This window comes from Dryobates pubescens, chromosome 12 (assembly GCF_014839835.1).
Source record: "Dryobates pubescens isolate bDryPub1 chromosome 12, bDryPub1.pri, whole genome shotgun sequence".
NCBI lineage: Eukaryota > Metazoa > Chordata > Aves > Piciformes > Picidae > Dryobates > Dryobates pubescens.
The window spans coordinates 15,525,990-15,551,258 of NC_071623.1; the positions used below are offsets into that span (position 1 = coordinate 15,525,990).

Below are 25,269 nucleotides of genomic sequence, written 5' to 3' on the forward strand. Positions count from 1 at the left end.
TCCAGCCTTTGTGGTGCCTCCGGGACGGGCTGGTGCGAAATCGAGCCGGCATCAAGCCGGGCTCAGGCAAAACCTGCATCCGGAGGCAGTGCTTGCGACGGCTTTTCTCCTCTGAGCTGACCCCGCCGCTCGCCCACCCCGCCGGGGCCCCGCTCGGAGCCGCCGTACCAGTTCTGGCCAGGCGCAAACCGAGAACCTGAGAGGCGCGGCTAGCTGAGACTCCGCCTCCCTACAGCGCCCATTGGTGGAGCCGGCCGTGTCCCGCCCAGGGGCGTGCCCGAGGCCAGCACGGAGCTGTCCGACGGCCAGAACCCGCTGGGTGCCGGTGCCGCGGGAGAGCTGGATGGCGGCGGCGGCTGGGACGGGGCGCAGAGGCATGGCCCAGAAATACGACGTGATCGTGGTCGGGGGCGGCATCTCAGGTAGGTACGGAAAGTTGGCGCGGCCACCGCACATCCGCCAGCCTTCTCCGGGGCATCATACCGGGGGTGGTCGCAAAGTCTGCTCTGCGCCGGGGGCGGTGTAGGGGCGCCGGCGCTCGGGGACGGGGTACGCCCGGCCGAGCGGTGCGGGGTCTGGGAGCGGAGGGTGACTGGTTGTCGCGGCAAGCCTTGAGGCTTAGGCAATGGTTAACGCTAGTGTCAGGTCTCCACGGGGTTCAGATACATTTGGTATTAAAGAAGTGGGGAGGAAGATATCCAGGTGGCTATTTTAGACCGTATTCACGTCTTCTGCATTGATCTGTACCTTGTGTTCATCAGAAGAAAGTCCGTAGAAAACCTGACTTTACAATGTCCACAGGTGCAGGAGAATGCAGGGATACAGGCTGGGATTTTTGCATCACAAGAAATACGATCTTTTTCAGTGGTGCTTTTTAGGTTGCTCTTGCAGTGCTGGTGCTTCTATTGTTTTGATAAGTACTGCAGAAAGTCACCTGGGAATATCTGTAAGAACATGTTGGGCTTTTGTGATTGTGAAAAGAGCTGTACTCTGCAGACAGCCAAGTTCTCCCGTGTGATGGACTTGGAAAAGTACTTCCCAAAATACTATTCAGATCTACTTCAACATTTGCAAGTGCAAATGTTTCCTAAGATGAGAACGTTGCTAAACAAAATCTTAATTTGGTCTGTTCATCAGATAAATACAGTATTAGCAGCTTTGGCCAAGTTTCAGTTTTCAGGGAGTCTTTATTTCACTAACAATTTAGAAAAGACAAGTTATGTGACCGAATGACTTCAGTGATGCTACAATTATTGCTATAGGTAAAATTATTTTTTCATTAGAATTAAGAAGTCAGAGGCTTCCCTTTATCCAATCTGCAGTGAATTAGTGCATGAGACAGCAAATTGTTTACTTAATGACATTATTTCATTTGTTGAAACAACAGTAATTGTTTAAATAATTATTTGTGACAATGTAGTTATGTAAATAATCTGTAATATTGCTGAACAAAAACAGTTTGGACCTAGCTTAGGTTGATTTTTAGTTGTACCTGATGGCTGGGTGTTTTCCTGCTAGCACAAGTCGTTTGGTCTTGATCCTTAAGGTTTCTGTGATGCACAGAGTGCCCTTAGGGAATTATCACCCATACTGCGTGGAGTTGATGGCCATATGATCTTAATGTGGTTTCTAGGGCTCTGAGAAGCTTTTAATCTCTGACAGCAGCTTGCTCCTCTGGCTTTTCCAACCTGTAGCAGTGTTTGTAAAATGCATCCAGCATTTCTACATTCTGTCTTGCCTCACCAGTACAAGAGTCAGTATGTTACTTCAGAACACTTAACGCCTTGGACTCAAGCCTGGTGTGGAGTCTGTAATGGAGCCAAGCAGGAAACGTCAAGGCATTACAGTCCCTGAAAATGTCAGTGGCATTAGGAAGACAAATAAACATGTCACAGTACTGTTAGGGCACAGGAACATTTTTTCTTGCCAGTGGAAAGTCTTATTTCATGCCAGTGGCATAGAAATTGCTGTTTGCCTGTTGGAAAAGGCATTATTTTAAGAAAGATGCCTTAGATAAATGAACAATAGATTCCTTAGTTTATAATTAATCCAATTTAATATACAACACCATTCATAGCCAGGCATTATAATTTCTATCAGCTCCTAGTTTGTTTTGTGTTTGATACACTTTCTCTGTGGCTACCATTCCTGTATCAATATGCCTATACCTCAGTTCTCTAGGTAGTGAGACAGTGCTACTTTCTGGTCTTAATAAAATTATTCAAAAAAAGGGTATCTGTATCTAGAACGTTGATGCCAGTATAAATAGTAGTATCGACAGGATTTCCTTTCAACATCTCTCTGACTCTGGTCTTGACTTGCTGCTTATTTATCTATAGATAAATAAGATAATAGATATCTTATTTATAGATTTGCTGTTGCCTCAACTGGTCAGATTATTGCCTTCTCTCCTGCTGTATTTTAAACACTCATTGCAAGATGCTTGCAACAAAGAATAGGAAACTTTGGGATAAATAAGTTCTCCACTAGAAGTGCTTGAAATGCATATAGTGTATAAGCAAGCTGCTTGTCATATTGACTGTGAGCTTCCCAGCAGTGGGCTTTTAAAGATGCTTATACAATATTTGTAAAGTGAAGCCTAAATCCTGACTGATGCCTCTGGAATTAGTTATTCCACAAAATGAAGCATGGCCTTGAGAATAAATTTCTGTACAACCTAACACACTCTTCTCATCCATGCTCCTGGCCTCTGTATGCACCCACCTGTATATGGTCATTCACAGGGACACAGAATCTACTCTGCCTGTAGGAAGCTATATTCTAGGGATGGAGGGAGCTTCTGCAGAGCGCTTCACAGTGGGGAAGCTTTTGGAAGAATTCTGATCTCGTGGCCCCTACCACATACATTTTCCTCCTGAACCCCACAGAATTGTGTTCAAATTGTCCAAACTGCATCAGCAAGTACATTTGGACAAAGAGGTAGTTTGGGCTATATTGCTCTTTTCTTATGAGCATGCATGTTAAAAATGTGGATCATGACCAGAAAAGGCCCCAGGCACATGTTTGTATCTTTCTAAGTGGATGATGTCCCCCATAATACAGATAATACTAGTTATAACATTTTATTCTCAAACATTTTTGTTCTCAAAATTGATGCCTGAAGTTAAAGACTTTCCCTATACCTGCAAGGAGTTCTCATTTATATGCCTTGAATATGGCTCCCATTTTCTACTTGTAGTGTTTTCTACTGAATGGAAGGAGTGTTCTGGTTTGGATTGTTTTGGACTTTCTGCTTGTGCATTTTGGCGTAGGCTATGGAATTCCTTCATCCGTTAAACACAGCAAGCTGACCATGGATATGTGCCTGATTAATCAGCAGAATTGTAACCTGGGCATCCCATCAGAGAGTCCCCTGCTGCCTGGGTTAAGAAGCTACACTGTTTGAGGAGTGGGAGACTGCCATCCCCTGTGTGGGCTAACTACTGTATTGACAGCTTCCAGAAGTTGTGCTTTTTATGCAGCAAGTCACCACTGCACCACTCCTGGTCTGATACTTTGTGCCCATACCAGCTCCATTACCTACTTTACCAGCTAACATCACAGTTACAGGGAAATTCAGATTTTTGCTCCATAGCTCAATCATGCAGCATGCACAGGAGCTCTGAGATATGAGGTGGGTTACAAGGAGGTCCAAGATGCTCAGTCACTCACTCCTTGGGAATTACTTGTTAACAACTGGATAACATTAAGTTTTCAGGCAGTCTTGTCAAAAACTTCAGATTTTCACCTTTTCAGATCTAGAAAATGGCTGCTGCCTACATGTGACCTGTCAGAACTCTCTAAGTGTCCTTTTTGGGGCATATTTTCACATGGATAACAAAATGTGATATGCTAACTCAAAGGCTACTTCCTTGCCAAATTTCAACTGGCTGCTAGAACTTCCAAAACAGGAATAAAATATAAAAAAAATAAAAGCCATGGATTTTGAAAATCAAATTATGTTTGCTTCTTAGAGGTTTAGAAACAGCTAGCTGATTTTGACCAAGATTTTCCAGCAAAAAAGCCTGAAAAACACACCCTGAAAATTCAATCTTAAATAGTTCAAAATGTGACAAAAAAAGGGTGTAGGCAGAATATCCTAACTTTTTTTCAGCAGGAAGTCTGGATTGTATTTGTTTGCCAGTCTCACCTTATATGTGAATTTTGGACACTAGAAGCTGAATTTATCAAAAGAAGGCATGGAGAATTAAGAAAGTTATTTACATAATGCAAGCCAGAGACACAGCAGATACACAGAGAAATATGTCCAGAAGGAGTCAAGTCCAAGAAAACTTGCATGCCAATATCTTTTGGAAGAAATTCTAGCACATCGTGTTTCAAGCACAAATCACAAGGGAAACATAGCCCTAATTGAAACTTAGTCTGAAGATTATCGTTCTATGACATAGATAGTTCTTATTTATTTTTTCTTAGAAACAAGGCAATCTTGTGGCTCAACCAAACAGACACTTAGATTTTCCAGCTGCGTGCAGGAAATGGCTCTGTTTTCTAATGCGCTCATGGAGGACTCCGAGGGCCACAAATTGTAGGAGAAACTGGGATGTAAAAAATAGGTGTAATTAGTCTTTATATTGAAATAAAATATATGACACACTATAAAGGCTGTTTTGTTTTGTTTTGTTTTGTTCATTGAAGAGCACTCTGTGTCAGCATCTCCTGCTCCACAGTGTGTGATCTTCAACCTTACTGCCTGAGCTACCTAACACATTGGCTGTGGTCTCTGAGTGAAAGCCTGAATAAAGAAGAAGTGCAACTGTTGCTTGCTTGCTATCATGGCAAAACAACTGCAGTTGTATACTACTCTGTTTGTTTTGACAGCATGCTAAGCTGATGGTGGGTGGTACTGTCAGATAAAACTGTCAAAGACACAGTTCCTGGTAGAAGACATAATCAGTCCTACCTGTGTAAATCTGGGGTAATTTTCAGTAGATTTTTAATTTTTTCTTATGTTACTTCTAATGTTACCCAGAATTGGATCTGTAGGAATTCAGTTGCTGCTGTGTTGATCTCTTTGTATCTGGCCTGTGCAGGCTCTGGCTACCTGATTACTTCCAACTTCCTTTTTGGATCCATCAGGAAAGCTAATAATCATTAATAATATTGTCACTTGGTACCAGAATCATAGAATTGTTAAGGTTGGAAGGGACCTCAAGGATCATCTAGTTCCAACTCCCCTGCCGTGCGCAGGGACATCTTCCACTAGATCAGGTTGCTCAGAGCCACATCCAGCCTGGCCTTAAAACCCTGTAGGGATGTGACTTCTACCACCTCCCTGGGCAACCTGTAATTCCTGAAGGCCTTCTTTTGTTTTGTTTTAGTTTTTTTTTAATGAAAAAATGATAAACAATGTTTCACAGAGCCCTCAATTCTCCATGAGCTGCTGGCACTATGAGAAAACAATGTACAGCAGAAACAAAATCGTCGTACCCCCCTATGATGTATAATAGATGTTCTATACAATGCTTGCAAATAAGCAGAAATACCAGTTTCCGTTTGCCTCCTCCTTCATAATGTCTTCTAATGTTTTTGTGCTAAGGATTTGACACATTCTGATATGGGGCCTGAGTTTTGGTTAAGACACTCCTTTGTGTTGTGCTCAGTGCTTGATATTTAATGATGGCCAAAATATGGTCATGATGTGTTCATTATATACCTAGATGTAGAAATATTGTTATTTCCTTAATCTTTCATCATATTTTTCTTTTCTGCAGTAAAGGCATCATTAATAAACATTGTCTAACCCAGCATGATTCATAGGTTAGCTAGTTCAGAGCTGTACACCTATGGTTTTTTTGATGAGGCATAGTTTTGGGCTTATGTGAAAGTTGTTGAAAGGTAGGAAAGAGTATACCTGCTGGCTAAATAGATCTGAAGACTTAAGATTGTTACTCACTCCAAATAAATTGCCTTGGGGGAAAAAAGGAGAAAAAAAAAAAAAAAAAGAAAAGAAAAAGAGGGGAAAAAAGCCAAGTAGTTTGAACATATTTCCTTAGCAAATTTTGACAAATATCCTTGGCAAAACTACTTGGTAAAAAAATAGCCAAGTAATTTTGACAAATACCCTAGAATAGCAAAACCAGGCGTGGGACAGCCATTATGTCTTTCCTGGGAATACCAGTGCTGGCAAGGACATTGATCATAGTTTAGCAGCAACAATTTTTTCACAGGCGTATTTAATGGGAGATCAGTGCTTGGCAAACGTGATTTTATTCTGCATAGAGAACAAAACAATTATCAATAGTTAGAAAACGTGTAACTAACTCCCATGAGCTAGATTGTATCATCACTTTAACTGGTGCTACTCAATTCAACCAGTAAGGGAAAGGAGCGTGCTGCATTTCTAACTCCATGCTTTTGCTACTTAACTTTTTTCTGCCTTTGTTTGAGGGGAGGGCATTATTCAGAGAAAGAGCACAGAGCCACAAAGATAATTAAGGGAGTGGAACATCTCTCTTATGAGGAAAGGCTGAGGCAGCTGGGTCTCTGTAGCTGAGGAGACTGAGCAGTAACCTCATTAATGTTTATAAATATGTGAAGGGTGAGTATTAGGAGGATAGAGCCAGGCTCTTTGCAGTGATGTCCGATGATAGGACAAGGGGCAATGGGTGCAAGCTGGAGCAGAAGACGTTCCACATGAACATAAGGAAAAGGTTTTTCACTGTGAGGGTGACTAAACACTGGAACAGGCTGTCCAGAGAGGTTGTGGATTCTCCTTCTCTGGAGATATTCAAAATCCACCTGAGAGCATTCCTGTGTGATCTGCTGTACATGCTCATGCTGTGGCAGGGAGGTTGGGCTAGATGATCTTTTGAGGTCCCTTCCAACCCCTAATGTTCTGTGATTTTGTGAAGAGGTGTTCCCTACAATGGCCTTTGAACTTAAAAAGAGAAGTGGATTCATCCTCAGGATATAATTCCTCTTTCTGCCTGCCATGTTTCTGTTGACACTCTCTGTGAGAAACTGTCTTTGTGCCCTTCAGAACAAGGCTTGCATCTGTTAAAAGCTTTTAGACAGTAGTGCTATTGAAACCAGCCAGAGTGTCTTGGTCTCAGTTGGACAGTGTAGTCTGCATTATAAAATATCTATTCTCTTTTGGTGGCAACTGTATGATTTTTGCTGGGGGAAGGGGGTGGGGAAAGAGGAATTGATAAAAAAGAAATGAAAAACATTTACCTGAAAATGACAAATAAATGCAACCTCATCCTCATTATTTAATATCCTACATGGAGGATTGTGAAAGAATGTAGGGAAACATAAAAATATGGTTTCTGACAAACAAAGTTTGTGATGTTCTGGTATTAGGCAGGACTGAAGAAATTAATACAGACTGTGTATTCTTGGATTCTGCAAATTTAAGGGGCTGTCATTTAATTAATGCTTTAGTTATTTATTTATTTTTCATGTTTTTCATGGAAATTTTAAATCTTCAAATCCTTGGTCTGTGAAAGAAACAAATTTCTTTCATTCTCAGCCTTCTATACTTCGTTTCCCATTAGTAACTGAGTATATTTTATCTCTATTTTAAAAGAAACACCATCCTGTGCACAAAAATTCCAATGAGAAGAAAATCAGGGAGGGGCAATAAGGACCAGAAAGAGATGAGGAAGGGATATTTTACTCTGCAGGCATGGCACTAATATTTTGCATCTCTTGTTGACATGTGGCCACTGACAGATTTAATTCGCCAGCTATGTCTGGAAAACGTTAGGGTTTTCCATCAGTGAAACAGTAGAAAGAATCAGAGCATTACAGTGGAACTTTAATGTGGATATATTGACAATTGTCTCTCTTTACTAATGTATGCTAGAATCATGAGCAAATAAGTTTTAAAATTATTCCCTACTTAAGATCAGAAAAAAAGGGAGATATTCCCCCCACCCCGTGTGTGTTACTCAATTACAGCCTGCTAGAACACTACAGTAAAAGGGTTACTCATCATTCCTACAGCATAATTATCCCACTCCAGGCACAGTAGGGTGGATTAAAAAGGATTTTATGAGGGAATGTTGCATCAGGTGGGTTTGGGGAAACTTTCAGCTCAACAGGCAGCTAAAAAGTCAAATGCACTTTGTTGAAGAAGCTAGCAAGCAGGCAAACAATGAATCTAGAGAACCAGCAGATAGTTCCCTTTTCAGCAGTAACAGGTAGCTTTCTCTGCCTTTGGGTTGATTGGGGTTTTATTTGTGTGCTCAATATGGCACATACACAGTGGCCTCAGTTTGAAAAGTTAAAAGGTTAAAGGTATCAGACTGTCATCATCACTACCCTTGCATGTTTTGGAGATGTTCAGTACACATCATGTAAGTGATGCCTCTGGGAAAGATGCTGGTGGGTTTTGCTTCTGATCATGGTGTTTCAGTGCATCTGTTTGGCAATGTGGATTTACAGAACCTAGATTTTGAAAAGCAGAACTACTATACTATTCTATAGAATTACTATCATCTTTCCAATAAAGTAATTTAAAAAACTCTCACCATTTATGGTACAGAACTTGTATCTGCTCGTGTGCCTTCTGTCAACACCACAATTGATACAACTTGGAATTATTCTCATAAAAGCTACCCTTAAAAACGTTCCCCTACAAAATAGGGACTTGGTTGGGAATCAAGATCAAGTCTTTTAAATCTCAGTCTTGTGTTTTACCTGTAGAGTTGAAACTTTCTTCTGTTAGGTGAAGGCATGCTTTGTGGTATTTACCATCAGGCTACATACAAAATTCAGTGTGCTGTTCAGCATCTCTATTTCAGCTATGGTGTATGTCTTGTTGTCTGCAGATTGGCATAAATTCATTTTTTTGTTTTTCTTTCTTTTGCTTCCTCTCTCTTTCTTTCGCTTCCTCTCTCTTTCTTTCGCTTCCTCTCTCTTTCTTTTGCTTCCTCTCTCTTTCTTTTGCTTCCTCTCCTCCTTCCTCTCCTCCTTCCTCTCCTCCTTCCGTCTTTCTTTTGTCTTTCTTCCTTTCTTCCTTTCCTCCTTTCTTCCTTTTTTTTTTTTTTCTAACTGTATATCCAGTGTTTTTATGCACTTGAAACTGCTTTGCTTGATGGGATTGTGACAATTTTCTGAAATGAAAGCAGCAGCAAATCTGAGTTCTTAATAGCTGTGCAAAAATCAATAGGAAGAGAGCTTTCCTGCACAACATCTTCAGACGAGGGAAGATTGTTTTGAGATCGCCATAGAAACCCTTGTGGAGGATGTATAAATCATCTTGCCTTGTTTATTCTCATCCAATAACAAGTGAATTTCTACATCCAGATACTTCAAATGAGGCATGGTTTTGGCAGGTTCCTTTTATCTTTCTGAGGCAAATAGTGTATTTCTAATTCATAGAATTAGAGTGGTATCTGGAAGGAATACAGCCAGTGATCTGGGGTGGTTTGCAGCTTTATCTCTAAACTGCATTTGGAGAAAGTGAAGGCAGCAATGGAACACAGCAGCAGCCTCGATGGTAAGAGGCTTGTCTGAGCTGCAGGCATACAGGCATTCAGAGGTGCACTTTAAAATACCTTACCTAATTCTTGGTGGCATCCCAACAGATCACAATCCAGTGCTTCGATGTGCTTGCAGGGCACAGTGGATATTCACAATATCCTAGGATTGTGTGGCTGCCAACAGAGCCTCTACACATAGTAGAGGGTGATGGTTTTAGAGCAGTGCTTGTGCTGTGGGAGGCCCTTGCAATATGAAGTTCCTGTCTTCCCCCTTAGAAGCTCCTGGAAGGAGCATAATGTTCTCTATAGAGATAGCAGAGATGTTGGAAAGGAGGTGAGAGGTTAGCTCTATGTGGCCTGAAGGGAGCTGAGCAGGCAAAAATGGGGCAAGGAGCTGGAAGGTAGAAGGTATTGTTCATTCTTCTCTTTCATTCTCACCCCAATGATCAAACAAAAAGAAATCACACTCTCACAGTATCACAGTACATTAGAGGTTGGAAGGGACCTCAAGAGATCATTTGGTCCAACCCCTCTGCCAAAGCAGGATCACTTAGGGTAGTCCCCACAGGAATGCATCCAGGTAGGTCTTGAAAGTCTCCAGGGAGACTCCACAACCTCTCTGGGCAGCCTGTTCCAGTGCTCCGTCACCCTCACTGTAAAAAGTTTCTCCTCACATTGAGGTGAAATATTCTATGTTCAAGCTCGAATCTGTTGTTTCTTGTCTTATTAGTGTGCACCGCTGAAAAGAGCCTGGCCCCCTCCACTTGACACCCACCCCTCAGATATTTATGCACATTGATGAGATCCCCTCTCAGTCTTCTCAAGACTAAACAGCCCCCAGCAGTAAGCTTTACTTCCAGCTCAGCCCAGTGCAACCATTATATTCTCTAAAACAGCTGTGGCACGAATAGCTGTTGTACATAGCATGAAATGATGGTTTTAGGCAGCAAAGACTGGCATGCATTATTTTTTTTCTCATACCTATGACAGATTTTTCACTGCTCCTACAATAAAATCTTACAGAAGATTTACACACAGTCATGCTCAAGTGGCCAGTGGTTTTATGCAGACTAGAGAAATTCGACCTTTTATTTTATATATGTAGGAAAGCCACTTTCTGTGAGGAAAAAAACCCAACACTGTGTATTTTAAAAAATAATTTTCCCTCACATAAAAATTGAAAATATTTGTAAGAAGGTACTACAGTTAGTCTTGCTAATGCTATAGATTTGTGTCTTGCATGTTTATATTGAGGAAGAGGAGAGCACCACCATGAAAAGGATTAAAAAATTAACTGGGAAAATGGTAAAATGTTCTCTATAGGATTTCATGCAGGAAAAAAACCTTATAAAAACCTACTGAAAGAAATTAGATCAGTTTGTAAGCTGTGATCCCTCACTGACAAATGGCTTGTATTTTTTAAAATCAGAATATTAAATAGATGGAAGAATTGAGTACAGTTCTCCTCCAGCAGCAATCTAAAGAGTATGGCACAAGGGTGTAAAGATATTTTTGAGTATGGAAATTGGTTGTGTAATTTTTGTCAGTGTAGGAAGCAGAGTCCAGTTGGAGACCTGTAGCTAGCGGTGTTCCCCAGGAGTCAGTGCTGGGTCCAGACTCCTTCAACATATTCATCAACAATCTAGATGAAGAGACAGAGCATAGCTTTAGCAAGTTTGCTGATGATATGAGACTGAGAGGCATGGCTGACACACCAGAAGGCTGTGCTGCCATTCAGTGAGTCTTGGACAGACTGGAGAGGTGGGCAAAGATGAACCTAATGAAGTTCAACATGGAATATACCATGTACCAGTACAGGCTAGGGGTTGATCTGCTGGAGAGTAGCTTCATAGAGAAGGACCTTCTAGTCTTGGTTGTTAGTAAGTTATCTATGGGACAGGGTTGTGTCCTTTTGGCCAAGAAGACCAACAGTATTCTTGGGCGGATTAAGAAGAGTGTCAAGGGAGGTACTTTTCTCCCCTCTACTCAGCCCTAGTTAGATCACATCTGAGAGACCTGGGGCTGTTTAGTCTGGAGAAGAGAAGGCTGAGAGAGGGGACCTTATAAATGTCTACAAATATCTTAAGGGTGGCTCTCAGGAGGATGAAGTCAGTCTCTTTAGAGTGATACCCAGTGATAGGACAAGGGGAAATGAATATAAACTCAATCATAGGAAATTCCATCTCAACCTGAGAAAAAACTTCTTTACTGTGAGGGTGACCAAGCAGTGGAATGGGCTGCACAGGGAGGTTGTGGAATCTCCTCCTCTAGAGATCTTCAAAACCCACCTGGACATATTCTTGTGTGACCTGCCCTAAGTGGTCCTACTTTGCAGGGCAGTTGGACTTGATGGTCCCTGGAGGTCTATTCCCACCCCTGGCATTCTGTGATTCTCTGATTTGAGTTTCCTCAGTTCTGATTTCCAGGGAATGATGTTCCACTTCCCCATTAAAGCTGCCCAGAAAGATTTCTCTCCCCTGGTCTTTTCAGATGTGCATTCATTGTAGGCTCACATACAGTTGTTTTTAATCAGATTTTGAGGTAGTGTAATAAACATGAATATAATATTATTTCTTACTGTAGGGTATCTTGGAAGTTCTGATCAATAAGGCTGGCTTTCATATACTTAAGGAGGGGAAACAACTCCAAAGAAACAATGCTGCAGTGCCAAACTAGCCTGCAGGGCAAGGGGGTAATCCAATTTCACAGAGTCATGATTGCTTTTTACAATTTCAGCTGGCATTTGTCAAAAGCAAAAAGGACTCCTGTCCCATTGAATTTTCAGTTGTCTCTAGTGCCCCCATCACTAAGTCCCATAATTTGATGATCCTTTCTGAGACCACAATTCTTTTTATAAAGTGTCTACATACAGAGTGTTTGATTGCTACAGTCAAACCCCATTGCTGAGAAGTAACCTTGACAGTGAAGCCGACCTTCTTCCTGCATGTGAATGAGGGCAATGGCTAGCAGTAGAATGGAGAGTTGATGAGTGAGAGAAGTTGAAAGCCTACCTTACTGGAACATACCTGTTTATTATTTTTATCACTTTAATGCTGCAAGGCCCATAAGCTGGGCTTTGCCTTTCTGTGCATTGCACAAACAGAAGAGTTCGATGTGTGTCCCTTAATAATGGAGGGTTTACTGCTTAAAATGCCAAAATGTGTGGCAGCTTTAGGCTGTGCCTAGAAAATTTTTCCACAGATTGAGTAGAAAAGTGATAGAATGTAAATAAATTACCCTTGGATGTAAAAGGAAAAATAAAATGATAAGGTCTAAAAAATCCCATTGGTCTGATAACTAACATGAAGTTAGTTGTATGAACTAACTCTTTCTCTTTTGGATGCTTTTGTTTTGCTCTAGCAGATACTAGCTGGTGCTTTTGCTTAGCTGTTGTTGACCTTGGCTGCATTCTTCTTGTGGCTAAGTAATAACAAGCTACGTTCTGCTCTTCTCTCTTTTACAGCATACAGGGGAGAAGGTAGGGGGTGGGGGGAGAGAGGAGGAAGCTGTTGGTAACCCCCTGGTTTTGTCCAGGGCGGGTGCTTGTGTTGTTTATAAATTGTAAATATATGTAAATTATGTATATTTTGCACATACTCATTACATTTCATATTTCTAGACTGTAGTTGTGCTTGTAAATACAGCTTCTTTTGCTTCCACAGAGCTAGTCTGGCAATTTTATTTTGGGAGGTAATTTCAACCCACCACAAAATGCTAACCTGGAGGAGGAAGCTTCAGGCTGTAAGTGCTGTTTATCGAGATGGTCATAGCATGAAACTAAGCAGCAGGCATGTGATTTCTGTGGCAAGACATCATTAAGGTTTCTGAATCTTCAGGAATTTTTGAAAATGGGATTAAAATGTCTGAATTTGAAGCTTTGGTTCATTTTTTTGAACATAAGTGTGACCGGTTCCTGCCACTTGTTTTTAAGGACTTCCTCCTCTTCTGGTAGGTTTGTCAGCTGCCAAATTGCTGTCTGAGTCTGGGGTCAGTGTGGTGGTTCTTGAGGCCCGGAACAGAGTTGGGGGAAGGACATACACCATCAGGGTAAGTGCTTCTTTAGATGTTGGACTGTAACTTCTGGAGGTCTATGACCTGGCAAATGTCACTCCTACCTTCAAACAGGGGAAGAAGGAGGACACAGAGAACTACAGGCTGGGCAGCCTGAGCTCAATCCCTGGGAAGGTCATAGAACAACTAATCCTGGACACCCTTTCCATGCACATGAAGGACAAGAAAGTCATCAGTCACCATGAATTCACCAAGAGGAAGCAATGCTTGACCAACCTGATAAAGCTTCTATAATGGGATTACTGGCTTGGTAGATGAGGAAAGAAGAGTGGATATTAGATTTCAATAATTCAGCACTGTCTCCTGTAAGATCTTCATAGACAAGCTTATGGAGCTGATGAGCAGACAGTGAGACGGACTGAAAACTGGCTGAACAACCTGGGCCAGAGGATGATAAAGTCTAGCTGGAGGCCAGTAACCTGTGATGTACTACAGGGGCCAATGCTAGGTCCAGTCCCTCTTCATTAATGATCTGAATACTGAAGGGATTGAAGCATCTCTCCTATGAGGAAAGGCTGACAGAGTTGGTACTATTAAGCCTGGAGAAGAGAAGACTGAGGGAGATTTCATCAGTGTATAGATAGGAAGAAAGGAAGGGAGCAAAGAGGATGGAGCTGGGCTATTTTCAGTGGTGTCCAGTGGCAGGACAAGAGGTAATGTGCAAAAGCTGAAAGGTAGAAGGTTGGAACCACACAGAATCATACAATAGTAAGGGTTGGATGGGACCTCTGGAGATCATTGAGTCCAACTCACCCTAGCAAAACAAGATTACCTAAGGCAGGTCAGGATCATGTCTGGGTAGGTTTAGAAAGTCTCTAGAGAAGGAGACTCCACAACCTCTCTAGGCAATCTGTTCCGGTTCTCCATCATCCTTACAGTAAAGAAGTTTTTCCTCATGCTGAGATGGAACTTCCTGTGCTCCAGATTGTGTCCTCTTGGCCAAAAGGACACAGTCTTGTCCCATGGACAAAACCTAGACTCCAAGGTCCTTCTCCATGCTTTCCATCATTCAACCCCTAATCTATACTGGTGCATGGTGTTAATACTCTGTAGGTGCAGGACTCTACACTTATCCTTGCTGAACTTCATTAGGTTTCCCTTTGCCCAGCTCTCCCGTTTGTCCAGATCTTGCTAAACAGCTGCACAGATTTCTGGTGTATCAGCCAAACTTCCCAGTTTCATATCATCAGCAAACTTGCTGAGGGTACACTCTATCCCATCATCCAGATCAGTGATGAAGATGTTGAACAAGACTGGAGCCCCAGCACTGATCCCTGGGGAACACAACTAGCTACAGTGGACTTTGCTCCCTTGGCAACAACCCTCTGAGCTCTATTGTTTTTATGAACACTGTTATTGTATATATGAACATTAGGAAATCCTTTTTTTTACCTGTGACAGTGACCAGGCACTGTGCAGGTTGCCTAGGGAGGTTCCAAGGAGATTCCTCCTTGGAAATACTCAAAAGCTGTCTGGACATGGTCCCGGCCCTGCTTGACCTCCAGAAATCACTTCTAATCTCAACCATTCTGTGGTTCCATTGGGTTTGACATCATTAGCCAGGAGAAAGAGGGCGAGTAATGTTCCCAAAGAAGGCAGGGGTCTCAAGTTACTGTCACTTTTGTCAAGTAATGGAGCTCTGTTTGGACAGGTGCATTGCAGTGCATGCCAGCATTTTTTTCTTGACAGAAGCTTTAAAAGTGGTCTGAAAGCAATTCTGAGAGCCAGCAAATGACACTTGGTTGCCTAACCAGGAGTGTGTAGAGCCATTTTAGCTGCCCTAGGATACCTTGCCTCGCCTCCAGCTATAGGTCTTCCATGGGACATGAATCAGATTTGTCAGTCTTGCACAGAAGTCTTGGATAACTTAGATTGTGGGATATCACCTGTATTAAGGTAATTGAATTCCACCCATACAGTCCCTACCCTTTGTCAATGGCAGGATCTACTCTGCCTTTAGCATTAGAGAGGGTAACTATCATCTCAGACAAGGAGTGTCAAAGCATTTCTCCTCTCATTCCTGCCTCACTTTGTATACTGTAACAGGCATGTTAACTAAGAGCCCAGTAAGAAACAGCCTGAGCAGGGCCAGATATCACTACAGCTCAGCCATACATTTTACACAGCTCTACAATATCTGAAATAACACTCTTGCTTCTGAAAATGGACTGTGTCTTGATTGCCTCTAAAAAGAAAAGGAAAGGAATTGGCACAGGGTAAAGCAATACCTCTGCTTCCCACCCTGGAAGTAAGGGAGGTTTGAATTATGTTTGATGCCATTGCAGAGGAACCAAAGATAAACAGTGGGGTTTCAGCAGAAATCATTATACTGGAAACATGAAGCATAAACACCATCTTTCTGTGACACTAAGAGTGCCTAGCTTGAAATGCTCACTGTAAACAGTGTTAAAAAGGAATTACTGTCTTGGGCAGTCAGCCTACTCGTAATAGCATACGTCCCTGAAATTTGTTTTGTTTTCTTCTTACTTCCCAAGTGAAAGTGATGTTGGGCTGAGGGGTGTGTGGAGCACTTTCAGTGGCAGGCATGGCTGGGGACTGCTAGCCAGTGTGCACTAGGCTAGAGCCAAGGTGTGCCAGGCTGGAAAGCAGATTACTCTCCTTGCATACTGCAGTGCAGTGCTCAGCGCCTACAGCATTAAGTCTAAGAAGATAAATATACAGAGAGAAAACAAACCTCAATTCTAGAGATGGTTTCAACTTGAGAAATCTTTTGCAATGACAACAAAAGGAACATGAATTCTGAAAGAGTGAGGTTAGACTTCACCAAAGTGTTGATTAAGATGAAGTTCTTCACATGCTCTTGTATTTTGTGAGACTAAAATGCCAGTACTAAAAACTGCAGTGAAATTTAAACAAGACTTAATTCAATTGCACATATGCATGATGGAGTGACTACTCTGTGACCTTTGGTATGAAGTTTAATGAGGCCAAGTGTAGGTCTTGCACCTGGGAACATAAAATTCAGGAATGCAGCTCAGATTGGGAGCCACATGGTTTGAGAGCAGCACTGTAGAGAGGGATCTGAGGGTCTTGGTGGACAAAAGGCTTAACATGAGTGAACAGTGTGCTGCGGTGTCAAAGCAAGCCAACAGGATGCTTAGTTGCATTAATAAGGGTATCACAAGCAGGGATAAAGATGTCATTCTCCCACTCTGCTCAGCACAGGTCAGGCCACACCTTGAGTACTGTGCACAGTATTGGTCCCTGCTATACCAGAAGGATGCAGACAGGCTGAAAAGGGTCCAGAGAAGGGCCACAAGAATGATCAGAGGACTGGCAGACCTGTCATGTGAAGGAAGTCCGAGAGAACTGGGTTTGTTCAGCCTTGAGAAGAGAAGCTTAGGGGACACCTCATAACCATGTACAAGTACATAAAGTCATGAGGAGGGAGACTCCCTTTTTACAAAGAAACACACAGTAAAGGCAAGGGATGATGAGCACAAGTTGCTACTAGGGAGATTCAGACTGGATGCCAGAAAATTTTTTTTCACCATTCGAACTATCAAACATTGGAATAAATTCCCAAGGGAGGTGGTGAATTCCCCTACACCAGACAGCTTCAAGGCCCAGCTTGACAGGATGCTAGGTGATCTCATTTAAAGTGTATTCTTACCCTGTGAAAGGTTGGACTCGATGATCCTCGAGGTCTCTTCCAACCTTGGTGATACTGTGATCCTTGAGGTCCCTTGCAACCTGCTATTCTGTGAGTCTATGAATCTCTCACAGAGCTCAAGATTGCCTGGTTTTAAGTCAGTCAGTCTACATTTTCTCCTGCATGTGTAGTTGCAGTGCTAATCAGTATGAAATAATCCTTTCTACTTCTGGCTGCTTGTACTGAAGAGCTTCCTGCACATATTCTGATTCCTGTGTGTTTTCTTTTGACAGAATGATAAGGTTAATTACGTAGATGTTGGTGGAGCGTATGTGGGACCTACCCAAAACCGGATTCTCCGCTTGGCTAAAGAGCTGGGTATTGAGACCTATAAAGTGAATGTTGATGGGTATATGGTCCACTACAAATCGGTAAGTACTGCATCTTTCATGTTGAGATACCTAAAAATACCACTGAGCTTTGGAAATTACTGACAGTCATTAAAAGGCTTTCTTTTAAAGCTGACTTTCAGTAACCCAGTTAGCAGCAGTTGGAAATACTCATCATAGAATCATAGAACTGTTAGGGTTGGAAGGGATCTCAAGGATCATTTAGTTCTAACCTTCCTGCCATGAGCAGGTTGCTCAGAGCCACATCCAGCCTGGCCACAAAAACCTCTTCTACCACCTCCCTGGGCAACCTATTCCAGTGTCTCACCATCCTCATGGGGAAGAACTTCTTCCTAACATCCAATCTGAACCTACCCATTTCTATTTTTGTTCCATTCCCCCTAGTCCTATCACTGCCTGACACCCTAAAAAGTCCCTCCCCAGCTTTCTTGTAGGCCCCCTTAAGATACTGGAAGACCACAATAAGGTGTCCTCAGAGCCTTCTCTTCTCATATCCTATTTTAACTGAGTGGTTAAGTGGGATCGGTGGTTCTTGTTTTCTTTTGAAAAGTGTTCACCAAGACTGACAGCAGCAAAAAAAAAAAAAATTCAATTGGGATACATTCAGAAACTGATGATTTCCTTTGAACATACCCTCTAAAGAATTTTTGCCTAAAATTCAGAAGTTCTGAAGTAAAAGCCAGATTTAAGTAAGAAAAAAAACCCAACAAATCACTGTTGGATATTATTGAGCAACAACACTAGACAGCAGCATTATGGAACAAGTCTGGAAGTAGTATGACACACTGGCACCATTTACATAACTAGGATTCCTGAGAGATCCCTCCCAGTCCTGTAGTGTGGGATTCATCTTATTCCAGTTGCATGTCTGGAAGCTGGGCATCTAATTTGAGACTCACTGAGATTCCCTCTCTGGGTAACAGTGAGAAATAAACTCCTCCTGAGGCTTGCTATAAACTTCATGTCTGAGATGTGATATAGGAGTCCAGATCTTGACTAATGGGCCATGCTTGAGTAGATATTGGTGTGGTTAAAATGCACTGCAGTAAAACCTGTCTTGAGAGCAAGTTTCCAGCCCTTAGATATTTAGCCCACTGATTTTTTTCCTGAAGTCTGAGTCAGGACCTACTGCCAAAACCAATGCAGAGGGAGAGGGGCAGGGAGAGGGACAAGGACAGACCTGAGATTTGTAGGCATGAGGTACAACTGTCTATCTCCATAACTCACAAACTGCTTTATCTTCCTAAGACTACAACTTCTAAATTTTGTTAATGTCCTTTCATTTTGATACTACCCAGGCTCTGGCAGAATGAGGTTTATAGCCTATAGGAATCAGAGTTGACATATTTGATAGAGTAAGGCTATGTGGTGGATCCTGAGTTGATTTAGTTTCTGTTATGTCTTCCCACTTTTTTCTTCTGAGAACTGGAGCAGTGCACTCATTCTGCAAATCTGGTTCTGGAACCTCACTATACTGGGCAGGTTCCTGACATACTCAAAAAATAGTCACATCTTCAATGATAGCATAGCTTGTCCACAATAGTAAAAAAGTTACTTTGTCCCAGATGGTGTAAAATTGGTGTAGTTCTACAGCAAGAAGGCTGGCCTGATTTGTACCACCTGAATTTTTGGCCCACTCTATTTAATTTAAATTCAGACATGGATCCCTTAGCATTCTAAAAGGCACTTATCTTCTGGATGTCAAATAAAAAGCTCTAATGGGTTGCATAAATTTCAGCTTTTAATCCATTTTGACACTGAAGCTGCAGCTTTTTTTTTTCATCCCACGTTATATTATGCATATCCTTGCTAACAACCATGTAATTCTGTGAGTTTGCTTTGAAGTGAAAGCATGCTTCTAAGCAAGAGTCAGCATGATGTGCTACTCAACTGGATCACAGCCTCTGTGGACCAGTTCTAGATTTGGCTTCATGATCCTGCTGAGTTAACCAGTCCCCAAGGGAGGCATGGTTGCTGGCCCAGGGTGACAGCAAAGGGGCTTGCAAGTCTGCCAGTGTGGACAAACTTGAACACAGATGAAAAAACACAATGATTTTCCTCCAGTAGATCTTATTCCTCCTCCTCATCTTCCCACAAATTGCAGGCTTCTTTTCTTTTCCTAAGGTTTTCCACTGCTGCTTCTCCTTATTCTTTCCTTGAGAAGTCATGTAGTCATGCAGTCTTTGTTTTAGGGATCTGTTATTTAATCCCCTTTTACATCATACTTCTACCAGAAGCCCATTGAAAACCATCTCTGCAGTCCTGGCTATTGGTCGAGTTGATCAGTGCCCAGGGCCCTTAGGGTTTGTACATTTTACCTGCCTGCTGCACACTGTTGTCCTGCTGTGATGGTTATTTGGCCAGGTAGGGATTTGTGCTTTTCTGGCTACAGACACACCCCTCATATTCATTAAAGTTGCTCCAGGAACCCAAGCACCTGTGGTGTTTCCTAGGTGATAGAACACTTGTTAGCAAAGAGAATATTTGATATTAAATGATCGTTGCTCCAGAAATTAAATACTAATCTGAGAGATGAATGTTTCATCTTCTTAGGCTAATACACTGTCAGCTGTGGGTCAGCTACTGCCTTTCAGGTTTAAAAAGTTTTACTACAATCTTTTTTTCCCTTGTGTCTCATCTGATATTTCTATCAGCTGGTGGCTGTCAGGGAACACAGAGCTGGGGCCAGACAGGAGGGTCCATTCCCAAGGGCATTTCTTCGAATGCTGTGGTTTTGTCAGAGGCATGAAGGAGGGTGCTTTGAGGATGACTAAACTTGGCTTTAGAATTTGTTGTGACAGTCATTCAACCACATATAACCCCAAGCATCTTCAGATTAAGAGATTTTTGGTCTTTTTGTTTGCCTTTGTTTGTTTGCTTGCCTTTGTTTGCCTTTGTCAAGTTTGGCTCTTTCTGAAGGATTCCAGGGTTGGGCTGGGTTGGGTTAGGGGAAAGTGTGGGGAAATGGTTCATCCTAGCAGCAGAGGCAGCCAAGGGAAAGTGGAAATCCCCAAGGAGATTTCATGAGCCTCTTTGCTCTGAAAGGAATTTTTCCCATGTGTGTGTGGAAAAATTCCATGTGCTGCAAGCTTTAAAAAGCATGCTGATTCAATGTGAGCAGGTTTCTTTTGCTGCTACAGTTTGTTAGAAAAATCCAAATACGTAACTGTTGTTTATCTTGTTGTTGTTGGTTGTTCATTCTTTCCCATCAGTCACCATAGTAACATGGACTGCTTTGATATCAATCAGGAATTTGTTTGTATCCTGTTGTTGTAAATGTGTAACTTCAAACTATAGATTTTGTTACTGAACCCAACTTTCTCATCAGCCAAATTACTCTGTGACTACTGCCTCATGATTTGTCAAGAATGCTTTAGACTGAGAAAAAGCAGATGTGCTGGCATTCTCCCTTCCCAGAAGGGGCAGATAGCTTTTAATTCTTACAGAGGTCCTTGAAGGTCATGCTGTGCTCCATTTTCATGATCTCTTTAGTAGACCATAGAAAGTAAGTGTGTGAGGGCCTTGGTGTGGTATTAACCGTCCCATACAATTAGTCCTCTAATATCTGGTTGCAGCACCCAGCTCCAGCATATATAACATTAGTAAATGAGGACTGGATTTGCTTATTTGTTTGTTTATGATTTTCTGAGCAAGGTAACAACTGACAAAAGATAAATATTTGTATGCAAAGTTTCACTTTGCCCAACAGGGCTTCCTTCCTTCCTTCAGCTTTAAAAGATTAGGGCCCAGCAGTTAAGGCTGTGGCTAAATCTGTGCAGTTTGAACTCAGGAATCACAGACAGTCCAAGGCACTGCCATGCTCACAAGGCTAGACCTGACTACTGAGCAGTGAAGAATGCCCACCTATAACCCTCCCAAACCATAAGGGGGTTGTTGCTCTGTCTGTGCGTGCTATGCACAGCCCAAGGGCAATGGCAATCTGCTCTGGGGTGCAAGGAATGCCCTCTCTGTGCTTCCTGAAGTGTAGCTTGTCCTCAGCACAGCAGCTGGGAGCCAGGTTTGCCTTTCTCAAGACTGGCAAAGTTGTGTGCTCCTCCAACACAAATTGAAACTTGGGGTGGTGTCACAGCTGGGGTGACATGGGCTTAGTTCCTGTAGTTATAAGTCCCAGTGTAGCCCAGGGCATACCTCTGCTGCCTTCCTTCTAACGACTGAAGTGTGGTGCTTGAGGTTATTGTTTCCTTCGGATATGTGTGGGGTAGCTAATCCAGGCAGGCAGCAGGTCTCAAATCTGAGGTCTTCAGGAAAGCATTTGACACATCAGGGGAAAAAAAAAAAAAAAGAAAAAGAAAAAAATTTAAAAGTTAGATAAACTCTGTGGGTCAGACAAGCAACCTAGCAGCCTTGTGTTAGCATGGGAAGAATGCCAGTAGGTTATTTGCCTTTAAGTTAAGAAACCAATCATTCTCAAAATAATATACCCAGAACTCTATAAACTTGTTCCAAAATTAAATATTGCAAGACCTTGCCTGCTTGCAGTGAGCTCCTTTGTGCAATATGCAGCCAGAGCTCCTCTGCCATTGGATGAGCTGCCCAGGGAGGTGGTGGAGTCACCGTCCCTGGAGGAGTTCAAAAAAGGATTGGATGTGGCACTTTGAGCCATGGTTTAGTTGTCATGAGGTGTTGGGCATTAGGTAATAGGTTGGACTTGATGATCTCTGAGGTCTTCTCCAACATGGCTGATTCTATGACTGTTTTATTCTATTCTAGGTACATTTGAATGTACAGAGTGCTTAGGAACAAGAAATTATTACTTCACTGGACAGTTTTTTGAGTCTGTTTAGCCCTGAATTTGACAACCTGATCAGAACAAATGTACTTCTCTCCATCCCATCCAAACAAAATGTGGAAAAAAATTAAAAGAAAGAAGAAAATAAGAAAAGTGCTATTGTCCTCTTTAACATCAGCCTAACTGATTTCCCCCCTCATGCTCAGCTTCATGCATTCCATTGCTTACATTCATATACAGGGTAAAAAAAATCAAACCAAAACCAAAATGACAAAAAGTTCTGGGTCTTTTGAGGCAAAAGTCAGCCACATGATGACAGACTTTTGTGTTCTTGAGGAATGAATCACAGAATCACAAAAAACATCCAGTTGGAAAAGATCTCAAATCTCATCCAGTCCAACCCTCAACCCAGCACCGAAGGGTCAACATTAAATCATGTCCCAAAGCACCAGGTCCACATGCTGCTTAAAGACCTCTAGGAATAGTGACTTCACCACTGTCCTGGGCATTCCAGTGTCTGATAACCTTCTCTGTGAAGAAGTATTTCCTAATATCCAGCCTGAACCTCCCCTGGTACAGTTTGAAACCATTGCATCTAGTTCTGTTGCTTGACATCAAAGAGAAGAGGCTGCCCCCTCCTCGCTCCAACCTCCCTTCAGGTAGTTGTAGGGAGTGATGAGGTCTCCCCTCAGCCTCCTCTTCTCTAGACTGAACAACCCCAGCTCCCTTAGCTGCTCCTCATAGGCCATGTAATATATCAAGCTATGTTCTGGTGTGTTTCAGTTATGTTCTTATATGTATTTTAGGGGAAGTCAAGCTATATGACAGATATTTTCCCTTCAACATGGAATCCCTTCATTTATCTGGATTACAATAACTTCTGGAGGACCATGGACAAGATGGGAAAGGAGGTAAGCTCTGCAAATTGTCTCTCTTTTACAATGCTCACCTCACCATGAGTAACCATTAGTTTGATGTTGTTTCTGGAAGGCTTTTTAATTGCTTCTTTAATAGGGAAAGAAAAGGGGGGAAAAAAATATATCATTCAGGAAAGACACCTATATCACACAGGACCTATCAGGAATAAGAGGGCTTCCTCACCAAGAGGGAGCTGGAGTACACATTTAAAGGTCCCTTCCAACCCAACCATGGTGTGAGAGGATACAAAATATCTGGATATTTAGATACCTGAAAAAATATTAAGTTGAACCTTAGTGTATGTACATTCTCATGCCAGGGAAAATCATTTCATGAGCTGGGAGATTAAAGAATCACAGAATCATGGAACATTGGGGGTTGGAAGGGACCTCAAAAGATCATTTGGTCCAACTCCCCTGCCAGAGCATGGTCACCTAGAGTAGGTCACACAGGAATGCAACCAGGCAGAGTTTGAATGCCTCCAGCTCAGACTCGAGGTGAGGAGAAAGTTCTTCACAGAGAGAGCTGTTAGCCATTGGAATGGGCTGCCCAGGGAGGTGGTGGAGTCACCATCCCTGGAGGTGTTCAAGAGGGGATTGGACATGGCTCTTGGTGCCATGGTTTAGTAGTCATGAGGTCTTGAGTGACAGGTTGGACTTGTGGACTTGATGATCTTTGAGATCTTTTTCAACCTTATTGATTCTATGATTCCACAACCTCTCTGGGCTGCCTGTTCCTGTGTTTGTCACCCTTACAATGAAAAAAATAATTCCTTATTTTCACCTGGAACCTTCTGTGTTCCAGCTTCCATCCATTGCCCCTTGTCCTGTCATTGAGCATCCCTGAGAAGAGCTTGGCTGTGTCCTCCTGACACTCACCCTTCACATATTTATTAACATTAATGAGGTTACCACTCAGTCTCCTCTTCTCCAAGCTAAAGAGACCCAGCTCCCTCAGCTCCCAGAGATGGGAAGAATTTTTCCAATACCTCTGTGACAGACTTCATGAGTAAGGATGATTCTCTTTTTTTTTGTAGCTGCCAGATATGGGCTTCACTTTGGCTTCAGAGTATTTTTATTTCTAAAATGATATTTCTAAAATTCTTAAACTGTAAATGCCTTCAAAATTGAAGCAGTGCAACTGCAGAGCTTCCTGTATGCAAAAGATTAGTCCCTGAAGCATCATCACGCCGTCTTTGAAAGATTTATCAGTTGCCTTATAATCTGACTACAAATCAGGGTAACCTTCAAGCACAGCTCACAGAATCACAGAATTTCAGGGGCTGGAAGGGACCTCAAAAGATCATCCAGTCCAACCCCCCCTGCCAGAGCAGGATCACCTACACCAGATTACACAAGAACACATCCAGGTGAGTTTTGAGTATCTCCAGAGAGGGAGACTCCACAACGTCCCTGAGCAGCCTGTTCCAGTGCTCTGTCACCTTCAACTGTATTCCTAAAAAGTTCATTCAACTGATGTGGTTTTGTGGAGGGAAAGTTGTTCAGGATACTCTGCATGATTTTGTCAAATGCATTATTATTCTTTTTTTAAGATTGCAATACACAGTAGTATCCTCATCTGTCATGATACTTACATGCAATGGATTATTAAGAGTTTAGCTGTCAAAAAAAGTATTAATAGTATCTGGGTATTTTTTCTCCCCCTGTGGTTTAACAGAGAGACATATGGGCCTTTGGATACCCATCAATTCAAGAAGGATGAGGAACTGCATGAAAGAGTCCAGCTCAGAGCCACAAAAAATATTAGGGGAGTGGAGCATCTTCCTTACGAGGAGAGACTGTGGGAGCTGGGGCTCTTTAACTTGGAGAGGAGGAGACTAAGGGGTGACCTCATTCATGCTTATAAATATGTGAAGGGTGAGTGCCAAGAGGATGGAGTCAGGCTCTTCTTGGTGATGCCCAACAACAGGACAAGGGTCAATGGGTGGAAGTTGAGGCATAGGAAGTTCCGTGGAAACAGGAGGGAAAATCTGTTCACTGTGAGGGTGACAGAACACTGGAACAGGCTTCCCAGGGTGGCTGTGGAGCCTCCTTCTCT

The 25,269-nt window shown here is 42.3% G+C and overlaps 1 protein-coding gene across 1 annotated transcript in view; it reads left to right on the forward strand.

The window, feature by feature from the left end:
* Positions 1-318: 318 nt before the first annotated feature.
* Positions 319-25,269, forward strand: part of LOC104303808 (amine oxidase [flavin-containing] A) — a 39,908-nt gene continuing 14,957 nt past the window's right edge. Inside the window, exons 1-4 of the mRNA XM_054166094.1 lie at positions 319-422; positions 13,402-13,496; positions 17,427-17,564; positions 23,100-23,204. Of these exons, the coding sequence (XP_054022069.1) occupies positions 344-422; positions 13,402-13,496; positions 17,427-17,564; positions 23,100-23,204 (417 nt within the window). The 5' untranslated portion in view covers positions 319-343. The remainder of the gene's footprint in view (positions 423-13,401; positions 13,497-17,426; positions 17,565-23,099; positions 23,205-25,269) is intronic.